We start from the raw sequence: 19257 nt of genomic DNA, 5'->3' as shown, positions 1-19257 counted from the left end.
CCTCCCCCTGGTTCTCATTATCCGACTCCCTCTCCTGTCTGTGTCTCTGCATGGATGTCTTTCTATTCCTGAACCTGTGCCACCCACATGCGCGCACACACACATGCGCAGGTGCAAGGTTTGAAAGGCGCTTGCACCCTCATGCTGTCATTTTCTACCCGCTCTGCTGTCTTGTGCCTCTGGGAGCTTGAAAAGGACGCCAAAGCAGTGTGAGGAGGAAAGCTTAACTGCATTAGCAAGCTTGCACCTCCCTTTCCACATTTCGAGGGGTTTTTTTTGGTCGCGAGAACCTCTAAAGCAAAGTATTGCCCCCCCCCCCCCCCCTAAAAAAAAGTCCATATTTGATTTGGTTTAGTTGTGAATCCATTATTCCTCAATTTGAATTTCTCGTTTGAATTTTGCCATCTACCGACTTTGGCTTTATTTTCTGTGTGCACTCTTGTGTGCCTTTTATTTGGGATTATCTCGGCAGCCCGATTAGGAACGCGCTATGAGATTACATTTTGACATCGGATATCAAAATTCGAGTCACCGACAATCTCGACAGATGACAAATTGTTATTCAAGTGACCAATTAGTGACATGGCTCGATAAGTTTTTCTGGATGAAGAGTGAAGAATGACCACAAATCTCCATATTTGATTTCATTTTGACTGCTCATAGATGTGTTCTAAATCCCAGCAGCGGTTCAACACACTTCCTGTCTGGAACGAGTCGTGAAAAAGCAACAGGGCGTCCGTGTAACGATACGTGTCGATTGTGTGATGTCCAAAACGACCGCCGATACTTGACTTCCAATTTCAGCCGACAATCCACTTGCGTTTTTCCTCGTCTGCCGCCTGCTCTTCACGTCTCTCAATCTTCTCACAAAAGCCTCGTCTTGCCCTAAATGTCACGCTGGAGCTTTCCGTTCTTTTCTGTGTTCATAAAAATGTGTATGCCGCCTATAGAAAGGTCACATATTGAAAACGCTACTCACAAATGTGTGAGATACGCCGGGCTCAAGGGTAAATTTTCAAGACCAATTGAGAATGTACTATAACCTCTGCAGGTGTATTTAATTTGTTATTTTGTAAATTTTTCAGTACTCGCAAAGTTGAACGGCAAAATTCACAATAGTGGTTTCTAATTAGAACCGTTAATTGCCACTAAGACGGTGGCTTTCGATTGTCCAAAGGGTTTCAAGAACCAGGTTGGTAAAGTGGACCAGGACCCAAAGGGATGATCCAATAAACTCTTGGGAGTCGCATTCTGCACATGGCTGCCGTCGCCGTTGTTTTCCCGGCTGCGTGTGCTGTGATTAGGGCCCGACCGATTAATCGGCCGTCGATTATAATCGGCCGATTATTGGCCTTTAAACATCCGCCAAAACAATCGGCCAATTGGGCAAAATGGATTGAAGTATATAGATTGAAGCAAAAATCATTGTCAATCAAATTATTTTGAATCAAAAACCATTCTTAATTGAAAATCGATTCTGAATCGAATCGCAGGGCCAAAAATCGGAATCAAATCGAATCGTGGGACATTCAAAGATTCCCACGCCTACAAAACATGCTTGTTTTTAAAATATCGCTAGCCTAGCGGTAATGCTAAAAGCGAAGGGAGGATCCCATTCACATGCTAAAAGGAAGTTAGCATCGACTTTGGGAGTGTTTTTCCTTCAAATAACGAATATCAACACAAAAATGTTGTCACATACCCACAAATGAGATAACACTACGCAAAGGCACAAATTCTTCCCAATGTGTGAACGAGTTGTTTTGCTAGAATTCAATCGCAACTTTCTTCTTTAACTTTAAGTGTGTACGCCATGGATGCACAGCACCACACTGCCCCCAAGAGGCCAAGAGGGGGGGGGGGGGGTAATTTTACGCATTATATATATTTTTAAATAATAATAATCCAAAAATCTGTGTCTCATCAGTCTAAAAAAATGCATATGGGTCGGACCCTGGCCGTGACGTTGGGCCACGCGTTCATTATCAGCATGAGCGCAGAGCCCGAAATTCCGGCGCCAACCAGCAGCCGCTCGCCGCATTCAGCCCTCTTGTGTATTATCGCCTATCCGCGATTCCGTTTCACCGGCGCCTAATTGCTTTTCGCATTCTTTTGAATTCATGCTGCCATCTCTTGATCAGAGATGTTTGTCTGCGCACTGTTCTCCTCGCTCCCCGTCACCTGCCCTCCCTCCCCCCCCCCCCCTTCGCCCGCTCCCAGCTGTGTTGTTTGGGATGCCTCCAACATCCAGCCATCTGTAAACGCCTCACCCGCTGGCACTGATGCACGTGCGCGTGCCGCCGCGAGCTCACCTTTCATTTGCTTCTTTTTTTTTTTTGTTTTTTTGGGTTACGCCTCATGCTTATCTTCTTTCTCAGCTTTATTCAATTACGATTCCATGATGTCTTCTTGACGCTCCGCAGTGAATCATCTGCTTCTTCCAGCGCAGGTGCACCAGCATCATGTGCGGCGAAGGCTTGCTTTCCACACGTGAGTGTTGTCACCTGATCCTTTTTTATGTTGTCAGGAGCAAATTAAAACAACAAATTAGAAAATGTGCTTCAGAAATGACCGCTCAAGCTACATTGCTGTAAAATGCATTTGAACTTCGTGTGTTGGAGTTCAGAAATTGTTGGACCAATCAGCATCCAAGGAGCGGTTTTATTCATAGAGCACATTACATTCACTCCCAGCCATTTTCACTGAAGCAACCCCCTTCGCTCCTGGCTGTGTTACTGGATTTTAACAGATTTCGCAAGGCCCACAGAATATTGTGTTCTATTGCTATAAAAAAAAACATGAAACCTACCCAAAAAAAGATTAGGGTCTCTTCTTTCATCAGGAAAAAAAGTATGTTTTTGTATTTATTTCCGTGCAACAATCAGCATTAGAATATATCAATGTTTCATCATTATTCACAAATCTGTTTAAAAGAGTGGGGGAAAGAGCTTTTTGCAACATGGCCCTGGTTGATCTCTTGTACGCTGCTGCCACCTGCTGGCCGTTTTTGTAATTACTACCATTGCTTCTCCCGTTCTCTGCAGTTCAGAGGCTGCATCAAAGCCTTCTGTATGCTCTAGCATAAAATAAAATTATTATTATTATTATTATTATTATTTTATTTTTTATTTTTATTTATTTATTTATTTATTTATTTATTTTATTTATTTATTTTAAATAAACGTATAAATACGTCTTTGGGACACTTTTTAACTAGAACGTATTTATATGTTTTTGGGAGCAAACGAGTTAAGAATAAAATGTAAATCAAACATAAGACAACTGAACAGACAAACAATAACAAAAATTAAATTTCTGCAGAAATTGCACTTAAGTCGAGTCCGTTATGCCGTTGTAGACTGTGTGGACACATAGAAACGATTATTGTAAAGAACATTTGTGACTCAAAGCCTTGACAACTGTCGTCTGCCACCCCTGCCGATGACACGCCTATTCTTCTGTGCGCCGCGTATAGAATGTGAGCTTTAACGGCCAATCGGGACGAACATCTGCCTCCTAGCGAATCTGATGATCCCCTCGTTAGCGTCAAAGTAGCACGTTGCTCCCGAGGCAATTAGACGCGCAGCCGCGATGACGACTATCAGATGGCCGGGCGCGACGGAGGCCGCCATCGCCGCCATCCGTCAGCACCCGTCCGTCCTCGGCTCCTCCACATCCATCACCATTACCGCCAAACTTTGCCTCTCCCGGCAAGACTCGTTCCACCCTGGCAGCTTTATTTCCATCCTCTCTCTTCTGCATCTATCTCATTTCCTGCCATGCAGTTATATATATTCTGGGATAAGTGCTCTCCATGAATCTCACACCTGCTTTCTGCCTCCCCAGCAACTTCCAAGCGCTGTTGCGCGCTTCTTCCTTGTGTTGGTCCGCCCGTCTATTCATCTCTCCCTCTCTCTCTCGTCTCCTTCCTTCCGTTTTGTTTTTCTCGCACTCGTGCATCTCCTTTAATGGCCTCTTTTCTCTTATTGCCCTCATCCAAATTGTCTCGATATTCTCATCGTCACCATCAGCCGTGTTTCGCTCCTCGCCCTCGGATCTGACCGACTTCAGCGGGGAAGGTGTTTTGTGTGTTGAAACACTATATGCTCTTATGTGTTAATTAGCATAACGTACACATATGCTTGATGGATAATAATAATGTCAAGCATTCTTTTGGTAAAATGAACTCATTCAGTTGGAGTGTGTGTTTGTATGTCATATAGGCCAATGGTTCTTTACCTTGTCAGTCTCAGTCAGGGGTTTGGAGAATATCTTTAGTTTAGAGCTGTCAAAATTAATCGATTAATCGACAAGTAGTCGGTTATTAAGTTCGATCGACAACTCATTTCATAATCGAGTAATCGTTTGGAGCTTCTTTTTTTTTTATTACACATTGTCCAAATCCTCTGATTTCAGCATATCAACAGTAATTGTTGACTGATTTATGTAGTCCTTCATGAAAGAAGACTGATTATCTTCTGTGTTTACTCAAAATAAGACATTTGCATCTGTTTTTACTTTGGAAAACAATCACAGAACCGGTAACATAGTACAACGTCACTAAACTAAAACAAAGTACGAAATTCACTGCCATTGACGGCTATAAAGGTCAGCATTTTATTTTAACTATGTTTATTAGTTTAACACTTTTTTTCCACTTTTGTTAACAAGAGTATGAAAACCTTTTTTTTTTTATTGTTTAGAACAGATATGATATTTGTGATTAATCGCAAGTTAACTAGTGAAATCATGTGATTAATTACGATTAAAAACTTTAATCGCCTGACGTCCCGAATTTTTTATATATTTTTTATCGCTTTTTTAAAGAATGCATTCAGTGCCATTGACGGCTATAAACGTCCAAAAATTATTTTAACTATTTTTATTAGTTTAACACTTTTTTCCACTTTTATGAAAACCTAGAATTTTTTCATTGTACATTTAGAACAGATGTAAAATTTATGATTAATCGTGAGTTATCTAGTGAAGTCATGCGATTAATTACAATCAAAAATTGTAATCGCCTATTGCCCCTAATTTGTATAATATATATATTTTTTTAATGAATTTATGGGAGTGAATGAGTTAATAAACAGTAATCAGGGGGGAAAAAAAATTTTTTAATACTCTTTGATGCAAAATGAAAATGAATCTGATTACTGGATTAATCGATTAAAAAATCGATAGATTAATCGATTCTAAAAATATTCGATAGTGGCAGCAGTACGTGTGGAAAAGGTAACGCGTTCTGGGATAAATCGCTACTATGTAACATGTTACTTATGGAGGAACAAAAATGCATGTATTTATATATATTAGTGATGTCAAAGTTAAAGCGTTAACTAATTAATTAATCACAAAAAAATATCACATTAATCATGTATTAACGCAGATTAATCACACTATTAATTTTGACCGCAGATGATCCTTTAGCTGACGTCGGATGGTTACGTTAAAGGCAGCACAGGTTGTGTTAAAAAAATAAACATATCTACATGCATTAATGTAAAGCATTTACCAAATGCTTGCGTATGACTTTCAGAATATTTCTTCATGTCAGACTATCGACATCATATTTTTTTTCCATTTTAAATTATGCAAGTAATTAACTGATGAAAAAAAGAGGAGGATGAACATGCGCAGTGGATCAAAAAATGTTGAAGACATCCTCATAAAATTAAATGACGAAAGCATTAACACATAACAGGTGCTTGTCAAATTTGGCAGGCAAAAAAATTTGATAAAAAGCCTTTTTAATTAAGCGATTAATCGTGATTCATCAAAATTCTAAAATGTGATTAATCTGATTAAAAATGTAATAATTTGACAGCTTATATATATATAATATATAATAATTTTTATTTTCACATTTATTTATTTATTTTTAATTTGGGAATTTTTGGTCCTCCATTGTTACTAAGATCACTGGTCGTGACCCGGAGAAATGGGGTGAATGTAAAAAACAAAAAACAAACACTAAACTTGCAATGGGTCAAAATCTTTCTTCCCGTGTTTCTTAGTTGTTAATCTGTAAAAAAAAAAAAATATATATATATCGTTTTTTGTGTCATAAAAGCAAAATACATTTGCGACAATGTGAAGCACATGTAACGCATTTGCGCCAAATACCAAACATAGCATTAGCATTCATTTCTTTGGCATTGCGAGGAATATCTTTTTCTACCTGTTGAATCACATCACTAATGAAAAGATCTTCAGTTTAATTACAGGCTTCCTGTTTTCGAACATCACAACACAAGGAGCTGGTAATTATTTCCACCCGTGCTTTTCCTTTGTGACGCCATTCGTCTCACCTTAGCTCCGCAACACACGCGCGTGTGATTTAATGGCGTCCGGCTCATCTGGGCCATCCCCATTTGAACACTTTCCTCCGCCATCCACAGTAGAATGACCCTGATTATGATTGTGGCGGTGATGATAATGATAAGCAGGGCAAAATGACACCCTCTCCCTCTCCCGCACGTGTCCAACACCCGGGAGATGATGATTGACTCCACGCCTGCCCTCGGCTCATTTTTCCGCCCCTCTCAATCTTTTTGTTTCTTCCTTTCTTTTTTCTTTTTTTTTTGTCTTCCCTCGCGCTCTACTCCTTACCCTCCACCGCTCACCTCTAGTCACTTTTGAGTCTTTTTCAATTTTCCAGCACTCTTTCATCTGTGTTGTTGCGACCTTCCATCCTCCATCTTGCCTCAGGTACTTGTCCACCCCCCCCCCCACACACGCAACCCCACCCCACCCACACACATCCGAACGCCCCATTCCTCCTTCCTCGGCTGCCCACTTTGCTCCTCCTGTCACAAAGGAACATGATCCATTTCCTTTCAGGCGCAGCCCATTCAGAACATAATTATAGAATTGCCGTGTCTCTTGAACATGTGAAGTGGACAGCAGCAAATGGCCTGCTTTCATCACTCACGCTCTTCATTATGCGCCTGTTTTTCTTGCCCCTCGCACAAATAAAAGTGCATTCACCTTATTGACACTAATGCACTTCCGAGTTCGCAAAATGTACAAAACTTCGTCAAATGCCTTTCTTCTCTTGCATCCTGAATTAGACACAAGCTACGGAAGTACACTTGTGCCGGAACACAATCCATTTTCATTTTTACGTGACAAGCTACTTTGTTGTTATTTTGCGTCTCAATGTAGCAAAGTGTGTACAGTGGAACCTCGGAGTTTGAACGTACAAATCGGACTTCAACCAAAAAATAAATGCCTCGGAGTTTTGGAATTAGGAAGGAGATTATCGCGCCGTTGTAACTACCGTGACTACTTTTGTAAATACTGGCGCGAGGACCCCTCCCCCTTAGCTGTTCAACAACGTGCCTGACAGTAAACAACGCACGCAAAGACCGCTTAGTAGTCTAAGAATATGCCCAACGTAAAAATACACAAACTCAGCACTGAACTAAAAGCTAGCATTAGCATAGCATTTATCATCCACTGATGCCATCACACCACAACAAAAAAGGTAAGGTATTTTTTAGGGGTGTTAGAAAAAATCGATTCGGCAATATATCGCGATATTACAGCGCGCAATTCTCGAATCGATTCGATATGCCGCCGAATCGATTTTTAGGAATATTCAACAAAACGTCTTAATTAGGGTTAGGATTCACACATTAAGCATGGAAAAATGTTCTATTAATGGAACATTAAGCCTTAATATTTTATTTCAGTGCTGTTCAGACATGAAACCTGTTTGTTAAATGCAGTGGCTCGGTTATAAGCCTGAATTTTCAGATAAATAAATACATTTTCATACAAATCTTACAGTGTATATGTACAAGTTTACTCATTAGTATTTTCTAAATTTGAGTTTTAAAAAATCGCAATAATCAATTTTTTGATTTGTATCGGGATTAATCTGTATCGAATCGAATCGTGACCTATGAATCGTGATACGAATCAAATCGCCAGGCATTAGGCAATTCACACCCCTAATATTTTTGATTGTTTGAATGCTGTACTGTACTGTAAATGTAAAAAACATAAATAGAAATTAAAATAGGAATTTTTTGTTTCTGTTGTGCATGAGAACGGATTAATCGCATTTACATTATTTCCTACGGGAAAAAATGTTTCGGAGGTTGAACAATTCGGACTTTGAACACTTCGCAGGAGCAAATTATGTTCAAACTCCGAGGTACCACTGTATATACTTTTCCTCCCAAATGTATTTGTGAAATGCCTATTTCGTCGTATGAATGGCAACGGGACCTTTTGCCATCTCGTGAAAGAGCAATTTAATGCCTGTGTTGACGCAGCCCAAAAAGACGATGAATAAATAATAAAGGCTTTCGTTGTGTAATCCAGAATTCTCTCATTTGCTTTTAAAAGCTAATGACTTATTTAAAATCCATTAAGGAGATATGACATTTTGAGCATGGCTTTTGTTGTTATGGCCTCATCAGTGGTAGCGAAAGGGCAAAAATGGCCAATGTTATTCCTCAACTGTTCACGTTCGGGCCACGCAATTAGATATTGGGCTGCCTTTGTGACATTTCGTAAAAAGGAAAGTAGCCATTTACAATCAAAACTCATAAGATGCGTTCGTACCTGTACAGCACTGAGTTGAGTCAATATTGTGTGGAGTTTCATTATCTTGTAAATGTCACATACTTTTTTCAAAGCTGTAAAGTTTGTTGTTCTGCTTTTTCAAAGACCCCCCCCCCCCCCCCCAAAAAAAACCCAACTAACAAACAGGTAGTAGTCCTTCATATTTTGCTTAAAAACTCCCTCAGCATGATAACCGCTGAGGATCAATAGCGCCACATCGCCATGGAAACAACACGGATTGACGCGCCGTGCGATGGCATCATGTGTGCAGGTGTTGCGATACATTTTCTTTGCGCAAAGTAGTTGAAAATTGCGTTTACCTAAACGTCTTACCTATAAAATCCTTCAAAAAAAATTATTATTTATTTTTTTTTTTTTTGTGAGACTCCCTGCTATTTTTACCTCAAATAAACGTGGCATTGAATGCGACAGTCGCTGTGATAGTGCATCAAATATTCAGCGTCCCAGACTGTGGCCCTCATGTTGTCTGAGTGGAACAAACAAGCAGCTTTGTGCCAGACGGGCGTCTTCAAAGTGACATTCGGAAGACATTTTGAATGGATTCGCCTCTTTCGGGATCCTTTGGCTGTTTTCCTTTCAGCTTTCTACATCAGATCACTCCAGATTTCGTCATTTGCATCGTTTGCTTTGACTTTTTTATTTTATATACAAAAAAAATGTCCAACAATTGTAATGCATTACAACATAAATGATCTGAACCTTTCGAGCTGGTGTCTGAACAAAAAACGTAGTCACAATATTTTATTTTTCAACTTTGCAAAGTGGATTACAGCAGTCATTTTGCTCATATGAGATCAAATCCACGATAAATATATCTCCCGCTGTTACTCGACCTCTTTTTTTCTAATGAGTTTCCGCTTGGCGAAAGAGCAGATGTGATTTGTGGAGAACGAGTCGTTTCCTCAAGTGTCGTAAAAAGTAATGACGTGAAACGTGAAATATGTCCGCCCGGGCGGCGCTGCCGATTCTCACTCTGCCCACATTTCCATCCTCGTGATCGCAACGCTGCAACGGAGGAGCGCTTAGATAGACGATAAGAAGCCCATAAAGGGATTTTTTTTTCAAGGTGCTAATAGCACGGAAGGTGAGAAAACAGAAAAATCTTGGCAATTCTCTCTGATTAGGGGGTCTTTTAAGATGCTAAAATTAAAGATTGGTAGTCTTTTTCTCTGCGGGAGGATTTCATTTGCAGTTTGGCAAACTTTATTTGGGATATCGTAAACGGTAGGATGCCAGTGGGTGTGTGTGTGTGACCCCAAGGAACTTTTTTTTGCAGTACTAGAAGAAAGTGTAATTGCACATCCACCACAATAGGTGGCAGTGGTGTTCTTATTGTCACAGACCGCACAAGCAGTATTTAGCTCCTCCTCCTGCAGAAGCCTATAGCAATTTTTTCGACTATTTCTTGTCCCAGGGTAGAGTTCGGGGGGAGACATAATAAACGGGCCAGAGTATTTTACGTTTGAATGTCATACCCTAATTCAGCGTAAATGTAAACACTGGCAAACACTGTTTTTTGGGCAGAAAGTTCAAGAGATCGGTCAAAAGTCGTGCGGACTTACGGAACAAAAAGGTTCATATAACTGCTGGAGCAGTGAGTGTGGGTGGTGGTATGCACGGTGAGCAGAGAGCGACAAAGCCAGGGTGGGGTCTTGCCAATGATTTTTTTGTGTTTTAGTTATTCAGTGTTTAACTGCCATAAATTCTTTAAAAAAAGATGATTAAAAATGTTATATCGGTTCTAAATGTACAATAAAAAAATTCTAGGTTTTCATCTTCTTGTTAACAAAAGTGAGGAAAAAAATGTAACTAGAAATAGTTAAAATGACGTTTATAGCCGTCAATGGCAGTGAATGAATAAAAACAATTAAAATAAAAAAATCGGGGCATTAGGCGATTAGTTTTTAATCGTAATTAATCGCATGACTTCACTAGCGATTAATCACAAATTTCATATCTGTTCCAAATGTACAATAAAAAAAATTCTAGGTTTTTATACTCTTGTTAACAAAAGTGGGAAAAAAATGTTAAACTTATTGAAATAGTTCAAATGAATTTTTGATGTTTATAGCCGTCAATGGCAGTGAATGAATTTACCAAAAAAAGAAGAAAAGATAAAAAATTCGGGGTGTCATGCGATTAAAGTTTTTAATTGTAATTAATTGCAAGACTTCACTAGTTAACTCGCGATTAATCACACATTTAATGTGTTCCAAATGTACAATAAAAAAAATTATAGGTTTTCATACTCTTGTTAACAAAAGTGGGAAAAAAATGTTAAACTAATTGAAATAGTTAAAATACATTTTTGACGATTATAGCCGTGAATGAGTTAATGTTGGTCAGAACCACTGAACCAAAAAAAAAAAACCTGCATGAATGGCAACTTATAAAAGGAGTCCAATGTTATCAAAAGAAATGACGATCGTCATACTGTCATCTGTTGAGTGGGCCCTCGTTGCGAGGCCTGCCAATGGTTCCAATTGAACTTGAGCGATACATTGAAAAAAGCGTGAATGAGTAATTTCTCATTTTCCAACCCGGGGTCTCCATTGTTCTCGTCCCTCTTTTCAAAGTGCACTTTGTCTCCACAGGACCTTTCTTCCATCTTTTTCTCTGGACATTTTCTCTCTTTTTTTAATGCCAGTGTGAGCCATTCAGACACTTTGCGCTCTTTGCTCTCGCTGACCTTTCACTCCCACTCTTTCTTCCTCCCGTCAGGTTTTTGCTCTGCTTCGTTGCCCTCGCTTCATTCCACGGCACGTTCACAAAGTAGCCACAGCTTGACATTTAGTGCGGGACAAATGAGTGGCGGCAGTTATAGATTGCCACTGCGACGCTCCCGAAGGACGCGTATCGGGCTAATGGCGCCACCGTCTGCTCCCCTTTGGCCCGCCAATAATCAATAACCATCCCTTTCTTTGGCCCATCCTTTGTTGCGCTCAAGTACAAGTCCAATACAGCAACGAGCAAAGCACGGATGCGAGTTTGCAGGTGAAGAATCGGCGAGACTGGAAGGAGAAGATTATTTTACCTCCTAAATATTTGATTGCCGAATCATCTCCTTTGTTCCCCTCTTACCTTCTTACCTTTCCACTCGGGGCTTTTAGAGAAACGGTTGTAAATAAGTGAAGTGGCAGCAGGATTTGGCGGGACTCCCTCCATGTCACGCAGTCTTTTGGCTTTTGCATTTGTTTGGATTATTCTTTGTTGAGTTGGAGTCTCCGTTAAATGAGTCAAAAGAAAGTGCGAAGGGGTTTTAACTTCTTTTTTTTTAAACGTTTTTTATCTATTAGAAGATGCATCACAAGTCATAATGATTCAGTTCCTGTGGTTGTGCTAGTGTATATAACCTGTCATTTAATTTCCTTGGTCATATAGGGCTGAACTATTTTGAAGATGAATGAACAATATTAAAAAAATTATACATAAATTTTTGGGTCTCATAGGATACCTTTACTTTTCGGTTATAGGTTGGCAAATGAATGTGTGATTATTTTTTTCCCTTTTTGTAAAATAATCAAAGACATGAAATCAATTAATCTGTATTACAATAGACAACACAAACACAATCTGCTTCTTCCTTTGGTCGTTGAATCGGTGGAGGCTGATGTCTGTGGATCTCATTCTGCTTCATCTCGCCTTCCTTCCTTTCCTCAGTCTCGCCTTTGATCTCTTGAGGTCTTCCTAATTTGTTTGGAATTTAGATGTTTCTGGGGTTGGTGAAAGACTCTGGTTGGTAACCCGGTGGGTAGTAGGTAATGTCTGGTCGGCGCTGGATTTCACTTTCCTTTCTTTCCTTTGATCCTTCCTCGGGTCTCCTGACAACCTTACGACTCTAAGCTGGATTCTGAAGTATTCGGTTTAGGTGAACGGTATGGGATTTTTAATAGGTTTTCGGTGAATTAATGAGTACACACGCACGCACGCACACATGCACATACTCACGCACATACAAAAAAAAGAAAAAGAAAAAAAAGAGAGCAATGATGATGACATGTCGAATCGGTAACAATATGTTAACACCTGGACCAACTTATCGAGAGTTTGTTTGCTTTTGTTTTTTCGCTTTTTGCCAAATTCTTTGTTCAGCCTCCTCACCTTGGAGGTCAAAATATTAGAAACAGCTCAGTATAATGATTGACGTGACTCAACTTGGATCATCAGAAAGCTCTCCAGTGCGTGCATGCGTTGTCTATTCTGAGTGAGTGGAAGTCTGTCACTCGCCTTCTTTCTTTTTCCCTTCTCCGGTCCCTCACGGGCAATTAGATTTGACAAAGTGGAGCGACATTTTAATGCGAGCAGATATCTTTTCCTCCCCCTCGGCTCGCTCGTGTTTACTTTTTACTAGCTGGCTTTAATGTAGTCGCAGGCTGTGCGATTTGTGACTTTGACAAAAGTTTGCCAGCTTTAAGGGCATATACATTCTTACCTCTCTGCACTTTCCACCCGATGACTCACTCGCGCTTTAAATCACCTTGGAAGAATTTGCCCTCCGGCGACCAACCGCCACCCACTTTGAGTTCCCTACAGAATGAATGTGCTGTGCGTCCTCTAATGAGCTTTCAGGGTTCATTTTAAATGTATTTATTTTAGTGCTATTGTACATCCATAAAGAAGAGAGGTCAAGCAGTCATTTGAGAATTGTAGTTTACTTTATTACTGGTACACAATGCTTAGTGATTTATTTATTTTTTATCTTGCACTTGACAAATACTGCATGTCCTTAACTCATTGACTGCCATTGACGGCTATAGACGTCAAAAATTAATTTGAACTATTTTTATTAGTTAAAAAAAAAAATCAGCTTTTGTTAACAGGATTATGAAAACCTAGATTTTTTTATTTATTGTACTATTAGAACAGATATAAAATGTGTCATTAATCGTGAGTTAACTAGTGAAGTTATGCGATTAATTGCAATTAAACATTTTAATCTTAAAGATTATTATAAATTAGGGGCGTTATTTCTGTTAGTTTAACATTTTTTCTACTTTTGTTAACAAGAGTATGAAAACCTAGAATGTTTTTTATAATACATTTAGAACAGATATAAAATGTGTGATTATTCGTGAGTTAACTAGTGATGTCATGCGAGATTAATTACAATTACACATTTTAATCGCCTGTCGCCCCTTTTTATGAATTTATGGCAGTGAATGAATTAAAAAAAATAAAACTAATAAAAACTAAGCTAACATTGACAAAATGCTCTGAAAATGTATCTCAACTAACTGAATTTAGATTAACAGACGTCAAAACAAATTCACTATAATGAAAAATCTAAAGCTATTAGAAGTGGAGGAAACCAAAGCTAAATTTCATTTAAAAGAAAACAGAATTGATGGTGTTTGGTCCTAGTGGCCCTTGTACATTCCAGCCTGTTGACATGCCCCCCCCCTCCCCCTTTTCTTTTATTATTTTGGAGTCAGCCAGTCATCCCTCAAGCATCTCCACTTGGTCCAAAATTCTACTGCTCACCTCCTAATTGGTGCTCGTACAAGGGCGCAGATAACCCCAATGCTGGACTGTCTTCACTGGCTCCCACTTTTGAGTTCATTTATTTTCAAATCTTTAAATGGTCTCACTCCACATTACCGATTTACGCACATTTTAAAACTCGTCTTCAAACATATTTTTTATTCTTTGGATTTCAACTCAGCATGAGACTCTGCGTGTTAGTCTTTTGTAGTATTTACTGTTTTTCTGTTAATTTATTCTTTTACCTGTCTCTTTTTTTCTTTTCTTTTTTACAAGTCAGATTTTTACTTTATGTACAGCATTTTGTACACCCCAGTGGTTTTTAAAGTGCTCTATAAATAAAGTTGAGTTCACTGTAAATGGTTCAAAACATAACATGCCTTTTTTTTTTTACGATAGGCTTTTATTATCTGGATAAAATAATTACAGCTCGGAGTGAATATAAAACGGATAAAAAATAGTGACGCAGAAAGAACAGAAGGCCCTTGCCGTGGTTCTGGACTTTACACCCTGTCAAGCATTTTCTTCCTCAAGGTATGTTAACGCCATCTTTCTTTGTTTTGTCTCTTCTTAATGGCTCATTTGGGCCTGACAAAGTGCGCTAATATGAGAGCGTTTGATTGATTGGGCTTATTCTGATGAATCCTTCAGCGAGCGTATTGACCCGGTGTGTGGCTGCTCATCGGCGTGATGATTTATCTTCCCAGTGGAGACCTGGCTGACTGGCAGTCACTATGCTTTGTTGCCTCTCAGACACGCCTCAGTGTAACTGGGGAAATGTCACAGCTTTACATCCAGCAAGTCAATTTGGACGTGTTTGTTTAGCGCTTGTTGTTTTGTTTTGTTTTTTGCTTTGATCCATTGCCGCTCTTCCATGTCCTCCTTCCCTCTACGCCTGAGATTTCACAACATTCACTGGAATGCGATTGTGCATCAAAATCTGTACAATTAATATTAATTAGGATCAATTGAGAGAATACAATTTCAGTAAGTAAGCTTTATTTGTATAGCACTTTTCGCAGACACAAAGTAGAAGTTGCATGTGAATAAATGGAATTGAAATGGAATTAAATGGATTTGTTGACTCATCAGAGAACGCTTATGTTTTTGCCCCCGGCCGGAAGTATGTCACCTCATTGTGACTTGTCCAATGTTTTGGATATGTTCACATTTGTGGGCATACAAAGAAAGGTGTTGGAGCATTCATTCCCTGTGTCCAAATTCACAAGGCTGCGTCCTCCGAAGGCCGAATTTGTCCGCTGCATGACGTCACTCCTGGCGCGACTCCACAACACCCACAGACTGACACTTTTTTTTGTGCTTTCAAACTCCAACATCCAATTCAAACTGAGCACACAAATACCGACAAGGCTTGCTTCGTCCTAACCCTCCTTAATGTCCTTCATAACCCTTCAATTCCCTTACAATAAATCAAAAACAAAGGTCGACATTTAATAAATCTACATCTGTGAATAAACTGTTTTGCCATTATTATCAAAGTATTGAGCATCACCTCCCCTTTTATGTCTTGTACTACAATCCCAAACTTAATATTCTTAAAATCCAGTGTGAGTGAATCAGTGTCCTCCGAAATCCCACAAACTGACACATGAATAGAGTGTCGGTCAATGCGCTACCGACAAGCAGCATTGACAATCCATTCATTTCGAGTCGCGCCGGGAGTGACGTCATGCAGCCGACAAATTCAGCCTTCGGAGGACCCAGCCTTGTGAATTTGGACACAAGCTATATGTTTTCACCAGTCGGGCCTCGATCCCTCCTCCCATTCACTAACTTCTAGCGCCATCAAGTGGGCAGCCCTCAAATTGCAGCGTGGACCATTTAAAAACAAAATGATGAGCTCTGAGAGCACTTAATTCCTTCCGGCTTTTTCCAATTCATTTATTACTTGTGGTTTAATCAATGACAGGAATGTTCGCAAGCACCCGCCGCCACTTCATGTTCTTTCTCACCAACCACTCCAAAGATTTAAGGGCAGCGGCGTGCTGGTAATGGAGCAGATAAATCTTTTTTTTTCCTTACACATGTAAGAACGATAAATTCATGGCCTTGAATGAAAACAAGTGAATAGAGGATGAATAATCCAACCACATGATGATACCCCGTAGGCTTAATATTGTATATTTACACAGATAATATTGCTCGGGTTTTTATTTCTTTGGCAAGTTACAGTTTAGAATTCATCCGTAGTGTTCATAAAATGTAATGCACACATACATTTCTCCAATGAACTGGCAGCTAAGTAAGTATTGAACTGTTCGACTGAACTTTCATTTTGTATTATTTATGTATTTATTGTAATTTTTTTCAGTACGTAAATACGACAACTGTGTGAAGTAAATAGTGCGTGCGGTGGCCAGGTTGAATGTAGGCTAATTAATATTGGCCCTGCATGCGCCCAGTCTGTCAAGGCGCTCTCTGTGACCACTGCACGATCTGTGACGCGCATGCGCGGAAGATCGGCCATCTTGGATCGCTAATTACGGCAACTACACTAAAACAAAATACCTTTATATGCCTGCGCGATAGTGCGCGTACATGGAAAAAAACCAACTAGTTTCTTGATGAGTTTTAAAGTAACTATAAGTAAATTTTAAACTGATACGTTTTAAAGATGGACATTTTACTTTTGACCCCATTAAATATCCAGTGAGTCTACATTGTTGTACTTTACAGCAAGTCTACTGTGTGTGTGTCTGTGTGAGTTTTAAATGACCCCCACCCCTCACCGTACTCAACCCCTATGCTATTGTAACCCTAAGATGTTGTTGTCGTTTCCGGAGGCTGGGTAAAAAGCAGGCAACAAATAGTTTCAAGTTGATACTTTCTGGCGTCTTCCTGTTAAATTAACCAGACACGGCAGGACAGGATTTAAGCACGTCTCTCTTTTATTTAAGTCTGTCTCTTCTCGAACGAGGCTCGCTCGATTACACCTCTCTCTCCTCTGCGCTCATGTCATGCGCAGTACACAAAACACTGAAGCATGTAAAACTAAAATAAATACAAAACCAAAAGTAATAATTCACAAAACAAATATAAGTCAATTTCAAGTAAATAAGAAAAAACACATTTGAAAACAACATGTTACATTATAATAATGGCCTCACATTGTTCTAAAGAAAATAAAAGTACACCGTACCCACTCTCACAGCAAACTATAATTACAGTATGTGTCAAAATCGTTTCTATTTGTACAATATATACTTGGGTACAGAACTGCTTTGATTAAAAAAATAAAATTAAAAAATAAAATTAAAAAATTAACAAAAACAAACGTGCACCTGTCCAAGATGGCCGATCTTCTGTAGCCGTTGTAAGAAGCCTCGGTCGTGACATTCATTGTTTGGAATAAGCACTAAAAGGAAGAACATTTTAACGGTAAGTTTGTTGAAGTCAGAGAGTCTTTAGTAGTGTATATAGCTGTCTGTTTCCTTGATGCTTGGATCGGTGTATTTGCAAGGAGTTGGCGACGCTAATATTAGCTCAACAGGTGCATGCAATATAATATAATATAACATAATCTAGTCTAGCCTGGACAATGTCCTAAATTACATTTCTTGTTGTGTTGACTACTTTGGAGAAACGATTGATTGAGAACCAAGCATTATTTTTGCCAACTTTTTTTGCTAAAGCGTTAGCCTGAATAGTTAATAGAATGCAAATGGCTTCAACACGTATAAAACTAATGATTAAATTTAATAATAATAAAAAAAAGCTAAGCTAACATGTTGCAGTTATGGAAGAGTGCGCTATCTCTGCAAATAATTTAATAGCAAAACGCAAGGCCATATTCAGGGTTTTGACAAGACTGACATTGTAACATTGTAAGATGAAAACCCCATGAAGAGCAATTCGCCAACACTTCTGTTCTACCACGAAGCATTTCAAGGATGACTAACGCTAAAGAAAAGCTGAAAAACACAATCATTAAACCCTCGCCAAGTTGATCAAACAAGCACTGTACCATTGACAAATAAAGAAAACTTGGTAAGACATCACTAACACCCAATTATTTTATGCGAGTGGAAGTTTGACAGCTGTTCGATATTCGCAACACATGCAGTTCTTACATACTCGTACTTTGCATCATAGCTACATTAGCGACTTTTATCACATTTGTAGTAGGTCTAGGAACATTTCAGAAACTATCTGTCAAGATATGGCGGCTGCATTTGTTGTCACTTCAACTACAGTAGTACCAAGTAGTCATTTTTTTCTTTTTTCTTTTTTTTTGCTCTCCCACAGATGTCAGCACACAAGATGAGCAAGGAACAGATCTTCACTCGGCTCAAGAAGGACGTGCGCTCTTTGCTCATTTCATCTAAAGATGGCTTGACCCCCAAACAGCTGATGCGGGACTACAGCGACATGCTTGGACATCCCATGCCGCTGCAACTCTTCGGCTTCAGGAATGTTCTGGCCATGGCCCCGGCGATGCCAGACGTGTTTTCAGTGACCCGCGGCATCAATGGCTATGCAGTCCTTAAAGGTAGTTGACCGTCGATCGCGGGATACTTATGGAGTCTTTAGTCCTAGACGAGTGTATGCCTGTGCCTTTCGCAGCTGTGAGTGACAATTCCACCAAACATATTGAGCAGCTGGTGGCAAGGCAGCAAAGGCCAAAGAGAAAGAGTAAAGGCTATTCCCACAAGTATCAACCAGCGCCCATCCTGCACCGTCGAGAAGTTTTTCTTTCCCTTGAGACTTTTAGGGCACAGCTGCAATTCCTCCTTTGTCAGGTAATATATAGCCTGATGGTGGTGGTTTTTATTTGATAAATATGTATTTTAGTCACTGTTAATTAAATCTATATAATCTACTGCAGTGGTTCTTAACCTTGTAGGAGGTGTTAAAGTTGTGCTGGACTAGAATTGCTCAACTTAGCAGTGCAAATCACGCAATTGGGACGCTGACTCCCCATCACTCAACTCAATTTTATATTTATAGAGCACTTTAAAACAACCACCTGTTTTCTTAAGATGATACAATGAAACAGAAGAGGCCCCAGAATTGAACCCTGTGGAACACCATGCGTTCCCTTATACATGCGAGTTCATATTGCACAAATTCGTCTGACCACCTTCTTTTTTTTGCCGACAAAGTTAGTATGAAGGGTTTATAATTATAAAGAAATCACACGACGTGCCATCACAA

The 19257-nt window shown here is 39.5% G+C and overlaps 1 protein-coding gene across 4 annotated transcripts in view; it reads left to right on the top strand.

Moving 5' to 3' along the window:
* LOC147159399 (tudor domain-containing protein 5-like) overlaps window positions 1-19257 on the top strand; it is a 154952-nt gene that overhangs the window by 132022 nt on the left and 3673 nt on the right. For 3 of the 4 annotated variants that reach the window (XM_086058810.1, XM_086058809.1, XM_086058812.1), the window contains 2 exons: window positions 18349-18592; window positions 18667-18842. In XM_086058810.1, coding sequence (XP_085914936.1) covers window positions 18349-18592; window positions 18667-18842 — 420 coding nt within the window. Of the gene's footprint in view, window positions 1-17280; window positions 17482-18348; window positions 18593-18666; window positions 18843-19257 lie in introns of those variants that run through there. The other variant, XM_086058811.1, reaches the window with a different exon arrangement.

The sequence above is a fragment of the Leptonotus elevatus genome, chromosome 17 (assembly GCF_054856555.1).
Source record: "Leptonotus elevatus isolate MCC_2025b chromosome 17, RoL_Lele_1.0, whole genome shotgun sequence".
Taxonomy (NCBI): domain Eukaryota; kingdom Metazoa; phylum Chordata; class Actinopteri; order Syngnathiformes; family Syngnathidae; genus Leptonotus; species Leptonotus elevatus.
This window is presented reverse-complemented; position numbering and strand designations above follow the sequence as displayed.